Source organism: Eschrichtius robustus, chromosome 1 (genome assembly GCF_028021215.1).
Source record: "Eschrichtius robustus isolate mEscRob2 chromosome 1, mEscRob2.pri, whole genome shotgun sequence".
NCBI lineage: Eukaryota > Metazoa > Chordata > Mammalia > Artiodactyla > Eschrichtiidae > Eschrichtius > Eschrichtius robustus.
The window spans coordinates 114,702,878-114,722,341 of record NC_090824.1 but is presented as its reverse complement, the minus strand read 5'-3'; the positions used below and the strand labels follow the sequence as shown (position 1 = coordinate 114,722,341).

Here is a 19,464-nt window from a genome sequence, read left to right as displayed (position 1 = left end):
CCCCCAGTTTTGAAAAATTTGATTAAAAAATTACAGTAATAGTACATGGTGTTTGAAACAAAATTCAGACAAACGAAAAGTGTATAAACAAATAGGGAAAACTCCTTACCTCTTCCTATGCCTACTTTCCCAGGGATAAACAGTATCTATAGTTCTGTGCATGTATCTTTACTCTTTCCCCTGTCCTCATGTAAGTATATATAATATTAGATGTCTTAAAACTCTTTTTAAACAAAAATAGGATCACACTCTCTCTATATAATTGACACACAGCACTGTATAAGTTTAAGGTGTACAGCATAATAATTTGACTTACCTGCATCATGAAATGATTATCACAATAAGTTTAGTGAACATCCATCATGTCAAAATTAAAGAACGGAGAAAAAAACCTTTTTTTGTGTGATGAGAACTCTTAGGATTTACTGCCTTAACAACTTTCATATGTAACATGAAGCAGTGTTCATTATATTTATCATATTGTACATTACATCCCTAGTACTTATTTATCTTATAACTGGAAGTTTGTACCTTTTGAACACCTTCTTCCAATTCCCCCTTCACCCACCCCTTGCCTCTGGTAACCACAATGATCTCTTTTTCTATGAGTGCGTTAGTTTTTTTGTTTTTGAAGTACAGTTGACGTCCAACACTATATTAGTTCCTGTTGCACCAACATACTGATTTGGTATTTATACACTTCAAAATAATCACCATGATAAGTCTAGTTACGATATGTCACCATACCAAAGATATTACATAGTTACTGGCTATATTCCCCACACTGTACATTTCATACTCATGACCTATTTCTTTTCTCCCCCCACCACCTTCCACTCTGGCGACCAACCCCCTTCCACTCTGGCAATTTGTTCTCTATATCTATAACTTTGTTTTGTTATGTTCGCTCATTTGTTTTGTTTTTTTAGGTTCCATATGTAACTGAAATCATACAGTATTTGTCTTTCTCTGTCTGATTTATTTCATTTAGCATGATACCCTCTAGGTCCATCCATGTTGTTGCAATGGCAAAATTTCATTCTTTTTTATGGGTAATATTGCATTGTATATATAAACCATATCTTCTTTATCCATTCATCTTTTGCTGGGCACTTGGGTTGCTTCCATATCTTGTCTATTGTAAATAATGCTGCAGTGAACATAGGAGTGCATATATCTTTTCCAATTAGTGTTTTTGTTTTCTTTGGATAAATACCCAGGAGTGGAATTGTTGGATCATATGGTAGTTCTATTTTTAGTTTTTTGAGGAATCTCCATACTGTTCTCCATAGTGGCTGCACCAATTTACATTCCCACCAACAGTGCACGAGGGTCCCCTTTTCTGCATATCCTCACCAACACTTGTTATTTGTTGTCTTTTTGATAATAGCCATTCTGACAGGTGTGCCAAGTATGACTTTTTGCCAACTTCAACATAATACCTGAGAGAGAAAGAGATCTTAAAGATTTTATGAAAAGTTGAAAGCCTCCTCCTTATATAATGGAACTGAGATTTGAATCCATTCAGTCTTTCTTCCAGGACTCCCCACAACTATTTAAGGGAAAAAATTTTTTTGAACCAGCTGACATAAGTTATTTTTTAATTACATTGTAGACAAATGAACTCAGTATAATTTTCCTGTAGACCTCATACAACTATCAAACCAAAATGATTTTAAAAAACTAAATGCAGGCCATCATCAAAAAGTCTACAGACAATAAATGCTGGAGAGGATGTGGAGAAAGGGAACCTCCCTACACTGTTGGTGGGAATGTAGATTGGTACAACCACTATGGAGAACAGTATGGAGGTTCCTTAAAAAATTTAAAATAGCTACCATGTGATCCAGCAATCCCACTCCTGGGCATATATCCGGAGAAAACCATAATCCAAAAGGATACATGCACCCCAATGTTCATTGCAGCGTTTTTTACAATAGCCAAGACATGGAAGCAACCTAAATGTCCATCAACAGAGGAATGGATAAAAAAGGTGTGGTACATATATATATATAATGGAATATTACTTAGCCATAAAAAAGAATGAAATAATGCCATTTGCAGCAACATAGAGATTATCATGTAGTAAGTCAGACAGAGAAAGACAAATATCATACAATATCGCTCATATGTGGAATTTAATTTTAAAAAAGATACAGATGAACTTATTTACAAAACAGAAGCCGACTTACAGATATCAAAAACAACTTATGGTTACCAGAGGGGAAACATGGGGGAGAGGGATAAATCAGGAGCTTGGGATGAACACACGCACACTACTACATATAAGATAGATAACCAACAAGGACCTACTGTATAGCACAGGGAACTCTATCCAATATTCTGTGATAACCTATATGAGAAAAGAATCTAAAAAACAATGAATATGTGTATCTGTATAACTGAATCACTTTGCTGTACACCTGAAACTAACACAACATTGTAAATCAGTTATACTCCAATAAAATTAAAATATTAAAAAGATTTTTAAATATTAAAAACTAAGTGCAAATAAAACTGTAGAACCAGTAAACTTTAAATCATTATGCTGTGTTACAAAGTTACTGGTCAAAACGTGACTATCATGATTGGTATTATGGGCCAAGTCCTTCTGAGATGAACGTGCCTACCGTACTATGGCTTGATATTTGCTTGTCCCATTTGACTCATTGTCAACTTTTGTTGGTACCCCGGGCCACCATTTTGCACACAATACAAAACATCATCTGTGTTAAGTCCACCTCTCTTACTAGCCTAGAGCTGTTAAAGTCATGTTATTTAAACACCAGCAAAACTGTAAATGTAAATCATAATAGTACATATGAATATAGCACTGAAATTATAAGGCAATCCTTGATTATCATTGTCCACGACGTTCCAGGCTAGGTTTCTGCTCATTTTTTGAGATTTTCATTGAAAATAAATCACGTGTTAGATTTGGAGAGAGAGCTGTCAGATCCCCAGAATGTCCACAGACCCCAGTCTGAGAACCACGTCTACCTCAGTTACATATTATAAATGGATATTCGCAAATTCACAGCTATAACTGAAAATGTAACTCCAGTGTACATATGTTAAAGCGGGTCTCTTGCTTTTCGAATGTCACCACTATTTTCTCCATGTACCACCTTGCCTAATATCCTCATTTTCTCCCCTTGCTTAGCCTCAAGCTTCCAATTAGAGCAGTGGTTCTCAATCCTTGTTGCATTAGAATTACATTAGAATTACATAGGGAGCTTTTATAAGAATATAATATCCAGTCTTGGATGTGTCCCTGAGTTTTGTTTCTGTTTTTTTGTTTTGTCTTATACTTTGTTTTTAAAACTCTCCAGTTTGTTCCATGTGCAGCTGGGATTCCAAACCACAAGATTCTAGAACTATTGAAAATTTCTATCCAGATACTTTGGCTTATTAAGGAACAGTAAGACTATGTATTATATAAAACTGCTTACTGTGTGCCATGTTGTCCAACACAACATACTGTTAGCTCATGAAATCATTGATGCTATGAAATAGGTATTACCTCCATTTTTCAGGAAAGTAAAGTTTAGAGAGACTAAATAAGTTCCTTTGGGCTACATCGTTATTAGCAGCAGAACCAGGATTCAGATTGTCTGTTAATCATGATCTTAACCACGAAACTATAAATATCCAGTCTTATTTCGCCCTTTTATTACAATATAGATTAACCAGTCACTGTTAAACACACACTTTGATGAAGGTGTTTTTACTTTGAATAATGTACATAGTTTGACTAAAAATATATAAGCATAAAGTGTGAATGCGGTTCATATGAACACCTGCAGCTGTAGCTCTCTCTCTTTTTTTCCTATTCAGTTAAGAAGTTTGTTGGCGAAATGATTTCATTCTCCAAGGTTGGATTTCTTCTCAAAAGAGGCTGAAAAGCATTCAGTTAGTTAGCTCACTTTGTTTTCAGGTCTATTAAGAAATACTGCATTTAAATCAGATTCTGATTAAACTTACAATTTTAGGGTTACCATATTTGGTTGATTTTAGCATGCACATTTTCTATATTTTAAATCTTTGAAATCAGAAAGAAATGTGTTTCTTACACTTTGATGCACACTGTAGTTAAATTGGCAGATTTTTCTTTCTTAATGAAAGATAAAATAGTTATGTATCTTTAAATTAATGACATCTTAGATTTGATGAATTAACAATAGTGGTTATATATGAATGACCATTCCATATATAATCAGGCTATTTTTGGAGGTAAAACAGTGTGATGTATTCTCAGTATCGTTGTGAAGATTAAATAAGGTAAAATAATCATCTCAGTATCTGGCACATAGTAAGAGCTTAGGAAGTGTCAGCTGTTATTATAGCATTGTAAATACTAGTGTTATAGTTGCATGATGGATCCACAACCACAGACCAGAGAAAGATGTCCAAGCAGTCTTCAGTTTGTAAGTGAAACTTATTTCAGTTATTTCCTGTAGGTGGGTTCTTTTATAAACAAATCTGACTGGCGTTAAATTGATATTTCCAAGACTGCTGTATTTATAGAATGCTGAAAGCCATCATTATACAATATACTGCACTGTACTGCTCATTAAGGACTCTTACTCTGGCATATTCTCAAAATACAGAATTTAACATAGGTATTCAATAGTCTAGTCCAGGGGAATTTTGTCCAAGAAGCTCAGCACCAGAGGTTATATGAGAAACAAGATTATTGTCAGTAGACTTTGAGAATATCAGTTATAATAAGAACTGTGCTTCCCTCAGTCACTTAATTTTTTACCTGTAATACAAGTTAAATAGCAAATAATGTTGCAGAAGTAGTGTTTCTCCCTTCTTTCATAACTTACACATTTTTTTCAGGCCCTGAAGACTTTTAAGTATATTCATACTTATGAGGCATTAAAATGCTTTAATATAAAACATAAACTATGTTAATTTAAGTTTGTACAGAACACCTTTTTTTTTTTTTTTTTGATCCTGGGACAGTGATAACTCATCTGAGCTTTGATAATTTTCTTTTGTGCTTCTTTTGTTGCTTTCTACTATAATTTTTGGTTTTTTCTTCATAATTCATGCTTCCTAAGGGAAACTTCTTAAGTACAATTTTGGGATAAGTGAATAGATTATTTTCAGTATTGATTTTTATTTTTTAAATCTGCAGAAAGTAAAAAAAAAACCACCAAGAATATTTTTCTGGCATTTTATAGAAGGGAAATATTTTTTAATTAATAAACTTTTTTTAGACAGAAGTTTTATTCTATTTTTTAAAATATTTATTTATTTATCTTGGCTGCACTGGGTCTTAGTTGCGGCACGCGGGATCATTTTTAGTTGCAGCATGTGGACTTCTTAGTGGTGGCATGCAGACTTCTTAGTTGCGGCGTGCAGACCTCTTAGTTGTGGCATGCATGTGGGATCTAGTTCCCAGACCAGGGATCGAACCCGGGCCCCCTGAATCGGGAGCTCAGAGTCTTACCCACTGGACCACCAGGGAAGTCCCTAGAGAGAAGTTTTAGATTCACAGCAAGAATGAGCACAAAGTACAGAGTGCCATATACACCCCGTTCCCCACACATGCACAACTTCCCCCACTATCAATACCCCATGACACAGTGGTACATTTGTTACAGTCGATGAATGTGTATTGACACATCATCACCAGAAGTCTATAGTTTACATTAGGGTTCACTCTTGGTGAAATACATATATATTTTTTTATAGCATTTTACAGGAGGTGTTTTTTAACATATGGCTATTTTAAAAAAATTTTTTATTGAAGTATAGTTTACAATATCATATAAGTTTCAGGTGTACAGCACAGTGATTCAGTTATACATATATATATGTGTATATTCTTTTTCAGATTCTTTTCCCTTATAGGTTATTACATAATATTGGGTATAGTTCCCTGTGCTGTACAGTAGGTCCTTGTTGGTTATCTATTTTATACACACTAGTGTGTAACATATGGCCATTTTTTTAAGTATGTATTTTTTTAATGGTTTCTTTATTTTATTTTTTTATTTATTAATTTTTTTGGCCGCCATGCCACATGCAGGATCTTAGTTCCCTGACCAGGGTTCTAACCCATGCTCCTTGCAGTGGAAACGCAGAGCCTTAACCACTGGACCACCAGGGAAGTCCCCATATGGCCACTGGTAGTATAGGTAGGGGTCCTAGAGTGAGGAAGAAAAGTGGCTAGAGCTGTTTAGGAGGTGCCGTTTATAGGACTCCGTTGCCAAGTTTTTGGCTTGGGCAGTTGAGCATCGATAATGTTAGACAATATAGGGAACTCAAGAGAAAGAGCAGGTTTGTGTTTGGAGATGTTATAGGTAGTAAGGGGGAGTAGAATATGATGTTGGACTTCGTGAATTCTACATGGGTTTATCATTACTTTTCTTTTTCTTTTCCCCTTATTCCTCACTCTTTTCTCAGTTTTGTCCCCTTGCCCCCACCTTGACTTCATTAAGTAGCCACGCCCTCGAACAGAAGGGTTTTTTTTTCCTTTGAGTAAGATTAATTTAATGAATCAGTGTTTGGCATACCTCACTTCTGATCCTCACAACAATTATGTAAGATGGTTGGATAGTTATAATTGCTAGGGATTCATAGTACTAATCACCATTTCTCCTTTCCAACTGCAAGTATATACACACATGATTGATGGTATCAATAGAATGAGAAATAGAGTATCACTTTATTAAACCAGGCATGCACCCTATGGTTCTCCAAATGCAAGGATTCTGGAAACCCATTTATGCCTGGTATTTTTACTCCCTCTTTTATTAATTGAGAACATGTAGGCTCTAGGCACAGGCTCCAGCATGCCTTATCTAGAAATCTGGAGCGAGGTGCAGGACTACACCCTCTGAGTTTCAGCAAAGAACAGGAAATATAGAGGCAGATTCCTGGCTTTTATCCTTGATGTATTAGTCAGGTTGGGCTGCCATAACAAAATACCATAGACTGAGTGGCTTAATCAACAGAAATTCATTTTCACACAGTTAAGGAGGCTGGGAAGTATTAAGATCAAGATGCCAGCTGATTTGGTTTCTGGTAAGTGTTCTCTTCCTGGCTTGTAGATGGACGCCTTCTTGATGTGTGGTCATATGGTCTTCCCTTTTTTAAAAAATTAATTAATTAATTAATTAATTTTTGGCTGCATTGGGTCTTTGTTGTGGCACGCAGGCTTTCTGTAGTTGCAGAGAGTGGGGGCTACTCTTTGTTGTGGTGCATGGGCTTCTCGCTGCGGTGGCTTCCCTTGTTGAAGAGCACAGGCTTTAGGTGCACAGGCTTCAGTAGTTGTGGCTCTTGGGCTCTAGAGAGCAGGCTCAGTAGTTGTGGAGCGCGGGCTTAGTTGCTCCACGGCATATGGGATCTTCCCGGACCAGGGCTCGAACCCGTGTCCCCTGCATTGGCAGGCAGATTCTTAACCACTGTGCCACCAGGGAAGCCCTTATGGTCTTTCCTTGGTGCATGTGCTTGGAAAGGGGAGAGGTGGGAGGGGAAGGAAGAGAGGTAGAGAGATTTCTCTTTTCCACTCCTGTAAGGCCACCAATCCTATTGGTTTACGGCCCCACCCTGATGACCTCATTTAACATTAATTGCCTTCTAAAAGCCGTGTCTCAGAATACAGTCACATTGGAGGTTAGGGCTTCAACATATGAGTTTGGGGATGTGGGGGGAGGTGTGGCAGGACACAATTCAGTCCATAAACTTGGAAACCTCACTTCAGAGTAAAGAGGTGGTCCAGTGACTATTGAAATCACACCAGTTATTTACTTCCAAAATATTTAGAGATTTTCCAGCTATCTTTCTCTTACTGACTTCTAATTTAATTCCATTATGGTTGGAGAATACACTTTGGATGATTTAAAACTATTTAAATTTATTGAGATTTGTTTTGTGGCCCAGAATATGGTCTGTCTTGGTAAATGTTGTATGTGTACCTAGTAAAGATGTGTATTCTGCTTTTGTTGAGTGGAGTGTTATGTAAATGCCAATTAGGTCAAGTTGATGGTACTGTTCAAGAGTTTTATGTTCTTACTGATTTTCTGTTACTTGTTCTATTGATTATTGAAAAAGCGGGTGTTGAAATCTCAAATATAATTGTGGATGTGTCTGTTTCTTCTTACTGTTCTATCATTTTTACTTTATACTTGTTGAAGCTATTTTCTTAGGTACGTAAACGTTTAGGGCTGTTATGCTCTCTTGATGGATTGGCCTCATTATCATTATGAAATGGCCACCATTATCACTTGCAAGATCATTTGCTCTGGAATCTGTTTCATCTGATTACTGTAGCCACTCCAGCTTTCTTTTGGCTAGTGTTAGCACTCACTTTTAGCTTATTTGTGTCTTTATATTAAAAATGGATTTCTTATAGGTAGTATGCAGTTGTGTCTTGCTTTTTTAACCAGTCTGATAATCCTTGCTTTTTAATTAGACCATTCACATTTTAGGTTATTGTTGATATGGATGGGATTAAATCTGTCATCTTATTATTTGCTTTCTATTTGTCCCATCTGGTCTTTGTTCCTTTATCCTTCTTTTTCTGTCTTCTTTTGGATTGATAGTTTTGGGGGTTTTTTTGAATAATTCCATTTTATCTCCTTTGTTAACTTATTAATTATAATTAGTTTTATGGGGGTATGTTTAGTTTGTTTTTTCAGTAGTTACTTTAAAGTATGCAATAATTAACTTGTCACAGTTTACCTTCAAATACTTTGAAGTATTTACCTTCAAATACTTCAACATTTCCTTTAGTCAGTTCTATTTAAAACTGATTTTAAAACAAAGAACAAATTTATTTTTTATTTACCTACATATTTATGATTTCCAGTTCTCTTTGTGTAGATCCAGATTTTCAAATGGTTTAATTTTCTTTCTGACAGAAGGATTTCCTTTACCATTTTTGGTAGTGAGGGTCTGTTGGTGATAAACTTGCTTCAGCTTTTCTGGGTCTAAGGTTTTTGTTTGTTTGTTTTTCAGGAATTCCAGGTTGACAGTTTTTTTCTTTCACTCCTCTGTTTCTCCTGAGCTCACCTTCTTTGTGCTACTCTCTCTTGTCTGGTACTCTGCCCTGTGACTCTAGCCACCTACCCTCCCTTTCCCTTAGTTCTTTTGTGCTTGATTCAGTGAGACTGCTGGATTCTGTCTGCCTTCTCCTTCCCTGTCCTTCAGCCTGGAAACTTTCTCCAGGCCTTAAAGTTGGGCAGTTGTAGAGCTCACCTGTTTATTTTTCTCTCAGAGATCACTGTCTTACACTGTCTGTTGTCCAGTGTCTGGAAACAGTTGTTTGTATTTTGTTGTGGTTTAGGTGTGTGGGTAAATCAAGTCCCTGTTACTCCATTTTGACTGGAAATAACACAGTGACTACCAAAATCAAACCAGTCATGTCAGCCATCCTACTGGCCTTGTGGAAGAATTCATCAAATGGATGAATATAGAAATTATGTGTTTCTCTCCAGTATGTTCCTTCGTGGAAGATAAGGGTTGTGGTAAAGTCCTGCTCTCCCTGTGTACAGAGACCCAACCCAGGTAAAGGGAAGAAGTTCCTTTCTCCCCTGACACTTACCATTACCATTGTATAAATGAAGAAATTAAGTGACATGCCTGAACTTGCCCAGGACTGTCCTCACTGGATCCTACTGTCTTTGTGAAAACAGTAAAATCAAATTCTGCAGTGAATGTTTTACGTATTGCAGTTACAAAATAGTTATTAAAGGTTAATTTCATTTTCAGATCTATACATGAATTTTAATTTTCACTTTGGCCATCAGTTATGTTGTATATAACCTCATTTCATTTCTGGAGATGGGAAGGTTTTATGCTTCATGGCTTTCCTTGAATCAAATACATTATGAAGGAAATACAGCCTGAAATCAATAATTTCTTAATTTATATTCTGGCCCTTTGTATGAAAACTTTACTAGGAATGTCTTCTGACCAAAAAGAGCAGTGAATTTAGAGTGGGTTTTAAAATATTTGTCAATAAATAAATAAATAAATAAATATTTGTCAACCACATGAGGTTTGCTGTTTAAGGTTAAATAATAACTGAAATTTAATTTGATAATTCCTACCATAGTAGGGTATGCCAAAGATCAAAGGGCAGAGTTTTTTTTTCCTCAGAAATTTCTCAAAGAATTATTATTTTAATTTGCCTAGATTCACTCAGTATTTGAATTTACATCTACTTGATCATAAAGCCAGTTTTTTCCTCGAAGTTAGGCCACGAAGTTTAGAACCATCACAGTTCTATAGAAGAACATAAAATTTTAATATTTCAGGTTTAAAATTCAGAGTTATAATTTTGGCATATTATGTGTCCTTTAGAAAAATTAATCTTTAAGATCATTTATCTAAAACCAACAGAAAAATTATTATAAGCAATATGGTTATCAAACAATAAATCATCTCTTAGATACCAGAGAAATAATTAAGAGAGCAACTTGCCTAGGTTACAGTTAATATTTTATGCTCACTAAATTGAAGCTCTGTACCTTTTGAACACTATTGTGAACTAAAATCCAGATTGAATTGGCCTTTTCTACTTTAAAATGTTTTTAATCAATGGGTATACAACTAACTAACAAATTTGGGGCTCCTTTTAGGGGTGCTAGTAGAACATGTGTGAGAAGACAGGGAGGCCTACTTTGCAATGTTTGAAAGATGGGAGTTTAGGAAAAGAGCCTAAGGAACAATTAGAACAGAAAGTGATGGCTCCCCTGAAAAGTTTTTCCCTCCCTCATCTGTTCAGTGTCCTCTAACTCTACTCTTCTTCTGTTTACTTTATTTTTCCTTTTATATTCCCCCCGCCCCGTCTTATTTTCCTGTTTGTTCTTTCCTCTTTGTCTATTTTGTTTCTCCCTGTCCCTTCCCTCCTGTTTTTCTCTTTATTTTGATCACAATTCTTAGTTACTTATCCTTCTATTCTTTTCTGATTGTTTTCTTTAAAAATTCCCTTATCTCCACACAAATTACTGTGGTTGAATTGGTAAGGAGCCAGGAGGGGAATGTGGATGGCACTTACATATTAGAGGCTTTGTGTAGTTGGGAATTTGGACTGTAGAGGAAAAGGAGATGTCTGTTAGGGCAGCCAATTACAGTCCTCTGGGAAGAGTCGCCTTGCAGAATTGTGTGAAGTACAAGGTTTACCTTCCTTGGCTTCTGGTGAACTCTATTTACTCTTCTGTGCCTAGAAAATATCTATCTGCTAACAACTGGGTGAAAAATTCAGTAATAAGTATTACATAAATTAGATTGAATTTTTTTTAAAATAAACTCACCAATTGTTTTACTACTATAAAGAGTTCTTTCTTTTGTGTTATGCCTATGTAGCACTTTTAGTTAAAAATTATTTTGATGGAAATGCCATCAAATATGGCATCATAAATGCCATATTTCTTTGTTATGCAAGCTTTTAATCTATAATATAATCATCTGAGCAGTTTAAATGACATAAAATATATGCCTTTTTAAAAGTTTTACTATAGTCTATGATAGTGTTTTAAAAAACTACATAGCATTGTATTTTTTGTTACTGTAATTTATTTAATAGTTGTGGTAAACAAATTCAAATTGGTAGGTGATTGCTATTTTTTATTATGCAATATTTGCAAAGGTGGGAAAGGGTTAGTACTTATTACTTGACTGTAAGTAATTTAGGGAACATAGGAACTCAGTACGGCCTGAGTTCTGAGTACACAGGCTTGTCATAGCTCATATCAAAGGAGCACCTTCTATGCTTCCAGAATTGTCTTATGTTCTTTTTTAGTTTTAGAACTAGAACTATATGACTTTTAACGTTATTTAGATCCTTGTTTCAAGAAGTTCAAAGTGCTTTAGAAAATACTATTAATCTTAAAATATCTAAGAATGATGGAATGAATATTTTGTATTAATTTTGTTCACAATAATTAAATTTTTGTGTATATATATGAAACTTTCAAAACACCGGTTCTGAGCCTGATAGAATGTCTACAAACATGAGCAGTTTTAGAAAAACTTAAGAAACATTTTGGAGCATTGAAAATAATTGAAAGTCCTAATTCTCACCTGTCAAATCACTAAGCCTGCCTTCCTTTAGTCCATTTCCATTGGTTATACTAGTTGTGCTAATTGTTAATGATAGAGAATTAGTGATTAGAGAATTAGCCAAGGCTTTTCCTTTGGTTTCTGTGAGATTTAGTGTGAAGATATCTGTAAGATCTGACCCTCAAAAATTACCTGCTTTCAACATTTTAGAGAATACACTATCACATGGCAGGACTGGCTGTCAAATTGGAATGTAGAAAACAAATTCTCTTGAGATACTGATGATTGAGGCCCAGGAACATACATGAATATAATCATTTTAGTGGTGTGTGTGTGTGTGTGTGTGTGTGTGTGTGTGTTTTAACAACTCTTTATTAAAATGTCAGTGTGAATAAGTTAAATTCTGTTTTTAAAAAAAGTAGTAAAATAAAAGCTAAAAGAACTTCTTGTGCATTGCCTGATGTCCTGGCACCTTCAACCTGCCATTTGTTATAGGGCTAATAATCTGAGGTCACTTGTCCTATAATACCTGAATTCTTCAGAGTTGGTCGTACTTTAACATAGATCTCAAGTTGATCTGCAACTGAGATCTTATTAATTAGTTAAATAACTACACTTTAACCACTCTTTCATTTTGCTTATGTATTCATTGAGCATCTCCTATACGCCAGGCACTTTCCTAGGCACTGGTAATAGAATGATGGATGTGTTAGACCTGGCTCCTGCATGCCTAGAGTTTATAATCTAATTAGAGACAGTCGGCCATTAGAGTAGAGTAATAATTGCAGTAGGAACACATGAAGCTTATGAGAGGATTTCCCTCTGTGTCTGCTTCCCACCTGAGTTGAAATTTAACTGAAATCAGGGACTAGAAAAAAGTTGGCAGATTTTCAATTTCTCCATTGGAAAATACACAGTTTGTAACAGTGTACTCCTTAGTTAAGGTTTTTAACCCCTGTTTCCCTTCCCCCTTTGGTTTTCCAACTCATTCACAACTCTTTTTTTTTTTTTTTTTTTTTTATAGTTTAATGTATTTTAATAGCAAACTTACAGGAACAGCACAGAAGACAGACAACATTAAAAACATGTACTTGCATATAGGACAACTCAGTTAGAAAAGTATAGTGAATGGATGGAATCTACTGTATGATAAAAATGCTACAAACACCATTTAGTTGCAGTCAATAAGAAATTTACTTGTTTTAAAAAAATCCAAATGCTGGCATTGTCCAGAAAAATTTAACAGGTTTATTTATAATTGTTATAAAGTTGAACTGCTGAAACTTGTTCACCGAAACATTTTGACTTGCATTAATGCTTTGTGTCCCCGCATTTATATTAAAAATTCACACACAAATGAAAATGGAAAAACTGCCAGTACCTGATTTCTGTCCCCCATTTTTCCACCTGCAATCATATACTTAGGTACCTTTTGACCCCACGGGGGAAAAAAAAAAAATCTAACATTCAGAACTACCAATAACAGGAAGAGAATTTTTTTTTTTTTTTTTATAAGAATGAAATGTTTCCCATCAAAGTGGATTCTTAAGCACGTTCTCCACGTATGCGGCGTGCTAGCTGGATGTCTTTTGGCATAATTGTTACACGTTTGGCATGGATAGCACACAGGTTGGTGTCTTCAAAAAGGCCAACCAGATAGGCCTCACTTGCCTCCTGCAAAGCACCAATAGCTGCACTCTGGAAGCGCAGATCTGTTTTGAAGTCCTGAGCAATTTCCCGCACCAGACGCTGGAAGGGAAGTTTGCGAATCAGAAGTTCAGTGGACTTCTGATAACGTCTAATTTCACGGAGTGCCACGGTACCAGGCCTGTAACGATGAGGTTTCTTCACCCCTCCAGTAGAGGGCGCACTCTTGCGAGCGGCTTTTGTAGCCAGTTCCTTCCTCGGTGCTTTACCACCGGTCGATTTGCGGGCAGTCTGCTTTGTACGAGCCATGGTATAGAGACCTCCTTACTTACCCCCCTTCTCCTTCGGCTGGAGCTCAGCGAGCGAGAGGCGGCGCGGCGGCGGCAGCGAACACAATTGAAAAAAGCCATTCACAACTCTTCTTTTGCAGCTTTCAGAGTGTCAGGTTTAGTTTGGGTAGCCATGGCATATAGGAATCCCTATCAGATATAACAGATGTTGAGGAAACAATCCTGAGATAGGTAAGCACCTCATGTCTCAGTGGTGAGAAGTAGGGTTCAGAGTGGTTGCATGAGCAGAGAAACAAAGAAAATTCTGTCAAGATTGCAGAATAGTAACCATGTAAACTGCAAAGTCCAGTTAGAATTCAAAGGAAAACAGAGATTGGGAATTAGACATCAAGATGTTTTACAGTAAGGACCAGAATCAACATTCACAGGCTAGATAACCAATACAGAATGAGCTGTAAGAATGACCTTGATACCAAGCCAGCAAATACCTGAGGCTGAGTCTCCATCCATTATTCTTTCCTGAGCTAGAATTGGAATTGGACTAACTGGGGAGTAGAGTTTAGGTAGGCACACTGGATGAGACTTGGAAATAAGTCCTCAGATTTTTAACATTTTATATACATAGGAGATCTTGATTTAAGGCCTCACTTTACCATTATGTTGCTCTGTGTGTCTGAGCTGTCACTTAACTCTCTGAAGTCCAATTTCTTCATCTATAGATTAATGAAAATACATACTCTTGAAGGTTCCTTTGAGTTCTTTAACTCCTGAATTCTATACAAAAACCAAGACTCCCCCCACCTTGCCCCACTTTTTAACTTATCCCCTGTAGTTTTGCCCACAGAAGCTGCTTATTTTTCTTTGATGACAGAGGGACCAAGCTTGGTTTTAATAAACTCTAAGTGGTTTTGAATGCACAAAACAGAACATTGAAATATTTTATTTATGAGCAGATGTAATTGTACAGTTTTGCCAAGCATTATAAGGATAATGTTTCTAAGTGGGATATCCTCTTGCTCTTTCTGGAACTGCATGATCCAGACCTTTTCCATGATACCTAAATTGAGAAACCTTTAAACTAGGGAGACATAAGGAGAGAAAGGAATAGCTGTCCAAATTCTTTTAATACCAGGAATCCTTGAAGATATGTCTATCTGAAGAGCTTTCTAGAATCTATGCCCTGAGTTGGTAGGGTAACCTCTACCCTAAAAATGAGTCTTTTTTGTGTGAAATGAAAAATAAGAATGAACTTTCATAATTGAGCATTATTAAGAACTATTGGTAGTGGAAAGTGGGCTCCTACAGATGGTTCTCTACTTACTGATAATGTTTGTGACCTTGGGCAAATGATTTTACAAATTTAGTTTTCTCATCTGTAAAATGAGAGAAAAACCTATGCCATCGCATTTATTTTTGTTTTATTTTACTTTTTTAAATAAATTTATTTATTTATTTATGGCTATGTTGGGTCTTCCTTGCAGTGTGCGGGCTTCTCATTGTGGTGGCTTCTCTTGTTGTGGAGCACAGCCTCTAGGCGTGCGGGCTTCAGTAGTTGTGGCACGCAGGCTCAGTACTTGTGGCTCGCGGGCTCAGTTGGTGCATAGCAAGTGGGGTCTTCCTGGACCAGGGCTCGAACCCATGTCCCCTGCATTGGCAGGAGGATTCTTAACCACTGCACCACCAGGGAAGTCCCTATTTTTATTTTAAGTTTAAGAAACGTTAGATGGAAAATAAAAGAAAAAAGAAACAGTATGGTGCTCACTATGTGCCAGGCAATATTCTAAATATTTTACAAATAACAACCTATTAACTACCCTCTGAAGGTCAATACTATAATTATTGCCATTTAGTAGATTTTTTTTTTTTTTTTAAAGTTATTTTTATTTTATTTTATTTTTTATTTATTTATTTATGGCTGTATTGGGTCTTCGTTTCTGTGTGAGGGCTTTCTCTAATTGTGGCAAGTGGGGGCCACTCTTCATCACGGTGCGCGGGCCTCTCACTATCGTGGCCTCTCTTGTTGCGGAGCACAGGCTCCAGACGCGCAGGCTCAGTAGCTGTGGCTCACGGGCCCAGTTGCTCCGCGGCATGTGGGATCTTCCCAGACCAGGGCTCGAACCCGCGTCCCCTGCATTGGCAGGCAGATTCTCAACCACTGCGCCACCAGGGAAGCCCCATTTAGTAGATTTTTTAAAAACTAAGGCAAAGAGAGTTTGTATCACTATAACTTGTACAAAGCCAAACAACTAGCAAGTAGCAGAACTGTTTGCCTGACCTCACAGTTCATGTTCTTAACTGTTACTTTATGCTACATCATGAGAATTAAGATGAGGAAGCACTTGATAAAACACTCCACAACTCAAGATGATAATGATCATCTTTGTTTAACTGAATGTTTGTATTATGTGACAATTAAAATTTATAGCCAGTTTTCAAAGAGCTAGATTATTATAAAAAGATACACATGACTTTGTTTTTCAGATAGAACCTCAGAATATTCATTGTTTTAATCATAATTTTGAATTTTGGTGGTTACTGTATAATGTAGATGTACAGCAGAAATACTTGGTTGAATTTAAACCACACACAAGTCTAGAAAGCTGCGTTTAAAAGTCAGTCCGTGATAAGTTTGTTTACAGATCACTGGCCTTTTTCATAATAGAGTGCTGAGGATTTTTTAAAAATTCAGTTTAAGCTTTGTTGTTGGCTAACAAAAACAAAGAATATTTTTGTGTTTGAAGGTACTCTTCTGACAGTGGAAATATTTATGTGTCACTAGTATTAATAAAATAATAGTGCAGATATAAAGTTGCTTTCATTTATAGCCACAGCCACTATTTTTTGCACTTGTCATTAAAGTCAACTTTGTCTTTTATTCTCTGCTTAAAGACTTCTCATGGTGTATAAATCAAGTTGCACTAGGAATGAAGAAACCTGGATTCCAGTGTGCAGCAGTATGCATACAGCTTTGAGCAAGAAAGTTAATGTCTTTTTACCTTACTCTCTTCATCTGGAAGTAAGGTAGATTAGGCCACATGATTTCTAAGGTCCTTTACAATTGTCACTTAAAACAGAAACACTCAACACATACCTATGAGATTGGAACATATCAATGAGAAACCAAAAATATTTCAATGTATGTAGAACTTAACCCATTAGGAGATAAACATCTATGAAATATTAAGAATATTTTTATAAAGAAATGGATGGGTTAGTGTAACTGTGGAAGTTCCTGCAGTTGGGAGAGGGTTGGCTAAAGTTAGCAGTACAGAAAGAAAAAGCAGTGGTACAGGGTGGGAAACGAGTAGAGCGTGGTATAGACAGCAGTTTGGGTAGAACACAGAGAGCAGGAAAAGATGAGATTAAGAACCAGAGGTAGGTGGAGTCTTAAGCAGGGTCACCTCAGTGTATAACTTCAAGAGGCAGTGTTCACATCAGAATCTGGCAATGCACAGGCAGAGTAGCTGGCTCTGTACAGTGGCCCTGGCCCTAATGTCAGGCTTAAGAGTTTACACTGGGTTTAATAGGCAGTTAGGGAGCCAATAAAACAAACAAACAACAAACAGAAAAACTTTGAGGAATGTGATGGAATGGCTTTCAAGAAGATTAATCTGCATCAGGTTGCAAGATGAATAAGAAAGGGCCTAGAGTCCTAGACCATAACTAGGAGACTGGTGTAGTAATTGATGTGTAAAGTAATAGGAATCTACCTTGGTAACTGTTTTGAGGGTAAAAAGGAAGGTTTAATTTCAAGAGAAATTTGAAGAACAAGTTAGTGACTTGTTCAGTGACTGGATTTTAGGACCATAAAGCGGGAGAATCTCCTGTCCCTGTACCATAGACTTAGAAGGGAACTTCTCTTATTCCCTTTTGGGATTTGGAGACAATTTTGTATGGGTGATGATTTTGCATGTGTAATACTTATATTGTGATACATGAATGGCCATTGTGTTAAGAGAGGACTAGGAAAGTAGGCTTTTTTATTTATCATCTGTACCCTTAAGAATAATTGACAATGTATGTCACATCTAATCTTCCATCATCACCACCTACTGAGATCGCTATTGTCAAAGTCACCAATGACTTCCTTATTGTCAAATACAGTGGTCATTTCTTTGTTTATATTTTATTAAACCTCACCAGTGTTTGAGACCATTGGCCATGCCCTCCATGAAACTTTTTTTTTCTTGCAGCTTCCATGATACCATACTTGACACATACCAGCTCCTTTTGCTGGTTCATCATCTTCTAACAGATCTCTACTTCTTAGAGTGCCTCAGGCCTTTGTCATGAATGTCCTCTACATGCTTCTAGGTAACTCTTCACTCTAAATACTATCCAAATGCCAATGATTCCCAAAACTATATCCCCAACCCTGGAAAACAACAACCTCCTAACTAGTATACCTACTCTGATTCTTTTTCCCCTATTCTGTTATCAACATAGCAGTCAGAGCGATCATTTAAAAATGTAAATCAGATCGTGTCACTTCTCTAGTTAAAACCCTCCAGTGACTTCCCATTGCATTTAGGATAAAATCTAAACTCCTTGCCCTAGCTTCAAAATCCTGTGCGATGTACTCCCTGCCCACCATTCTAAACTATGGTTCTTACCACTTTCTCTCTCTGCTACTGCCATTCCAGCCTTACTCACCTTCTTTTAGTTCCTGGGACATTATTCCTTTATTGTCACCTTAGACCCTCTGCTCAGAATGCTCTTTCCTCCGATTTTTGAATTGCTTGTTCCTTGTTCAGACCTCGGCTTAAATGTTATCTGCTCAGAAAAGCCATCCCTCAACAGTTAGTATAAAGCATTTACATAATTATTCTCAATTTTTGCAATTACAGCATGGCACTTAGCACCATCTTCATACCTACATACTGGTAATATCAACTGAGAGTCCAATTCTCTGAGCATAACCTCTTCTGCTAATTCTTAACACCCTTTCTCAGATTCATCCATATGTTTCTCATATTATCAGTATGAGATGCTAGTTCTTACCTAATTATTTTTAAAAGATTATTTGTAAAGAGAAAAAAAAAAGAAAGAAGGCAAAGCAGAAAAGTGTTTCAAACTGCTAAGTTCTAGTTTTTCAACACCAGAACCAGCGTGCTGTTACCTATGTGTGTCTTCACAAATTCCTCTACTGAGTAACCAAACTGTGATCTCCTTAGCACGGGTTTTACAAAACAATAACTCTTAATTAAAATATATGACACTATGTAATTCTTTTATTTACATATTATTTTTCAGTTAATAGGCTTTATCATTTATCTAATGCCAGTCAGAGGATAGTAATTTATTTAAAATTTAGTTTATGTGTGTGTTTGCTTTATAGGACTGATAATATTTTGTTGCATGTATATCTTTCTATGCATGTGTAATTCCACAAACACATGATCATAACATTCTTTTGAGAGTTGTGTTTCACTTATGGTGTAGATAATCTTTCCTTGTCAAAAGTAGATCTATATCATTATTTTAGATAAAACTGTACCACAGT

At 36.3% G+C, this 19,464-nt stretch overlaps 2 protein-coding genes across 5 annotated transcripts in view; one reads left to right on the top strand and one right to left on the bottom strand.

The window, feature by feature from the left end:
- ATOSA (atos homolog A) overlaps positions 1–19,464 on the top strand; it is an 86,331-nt gene that overhangs the window by 36,740 nt on the left and 30,127 nt on the right. The window lies entirely within an intron of this gene.
- On the bottom strand, positions 13,533–14,044 carry LOC137759677 (histone H3.3A-like). The gene has a single exon (XM_068536220.1). The coding sequence runs from the start codon at positions 13,978–13,980 to the stop codon at positions 13,570–13,572; it is 411 nt and encodes a 136-aa protein (XP_068392321.1). The 5' UTR covers positions 13,981–14,044; the 3' UTR covers positions 13,533–13,569.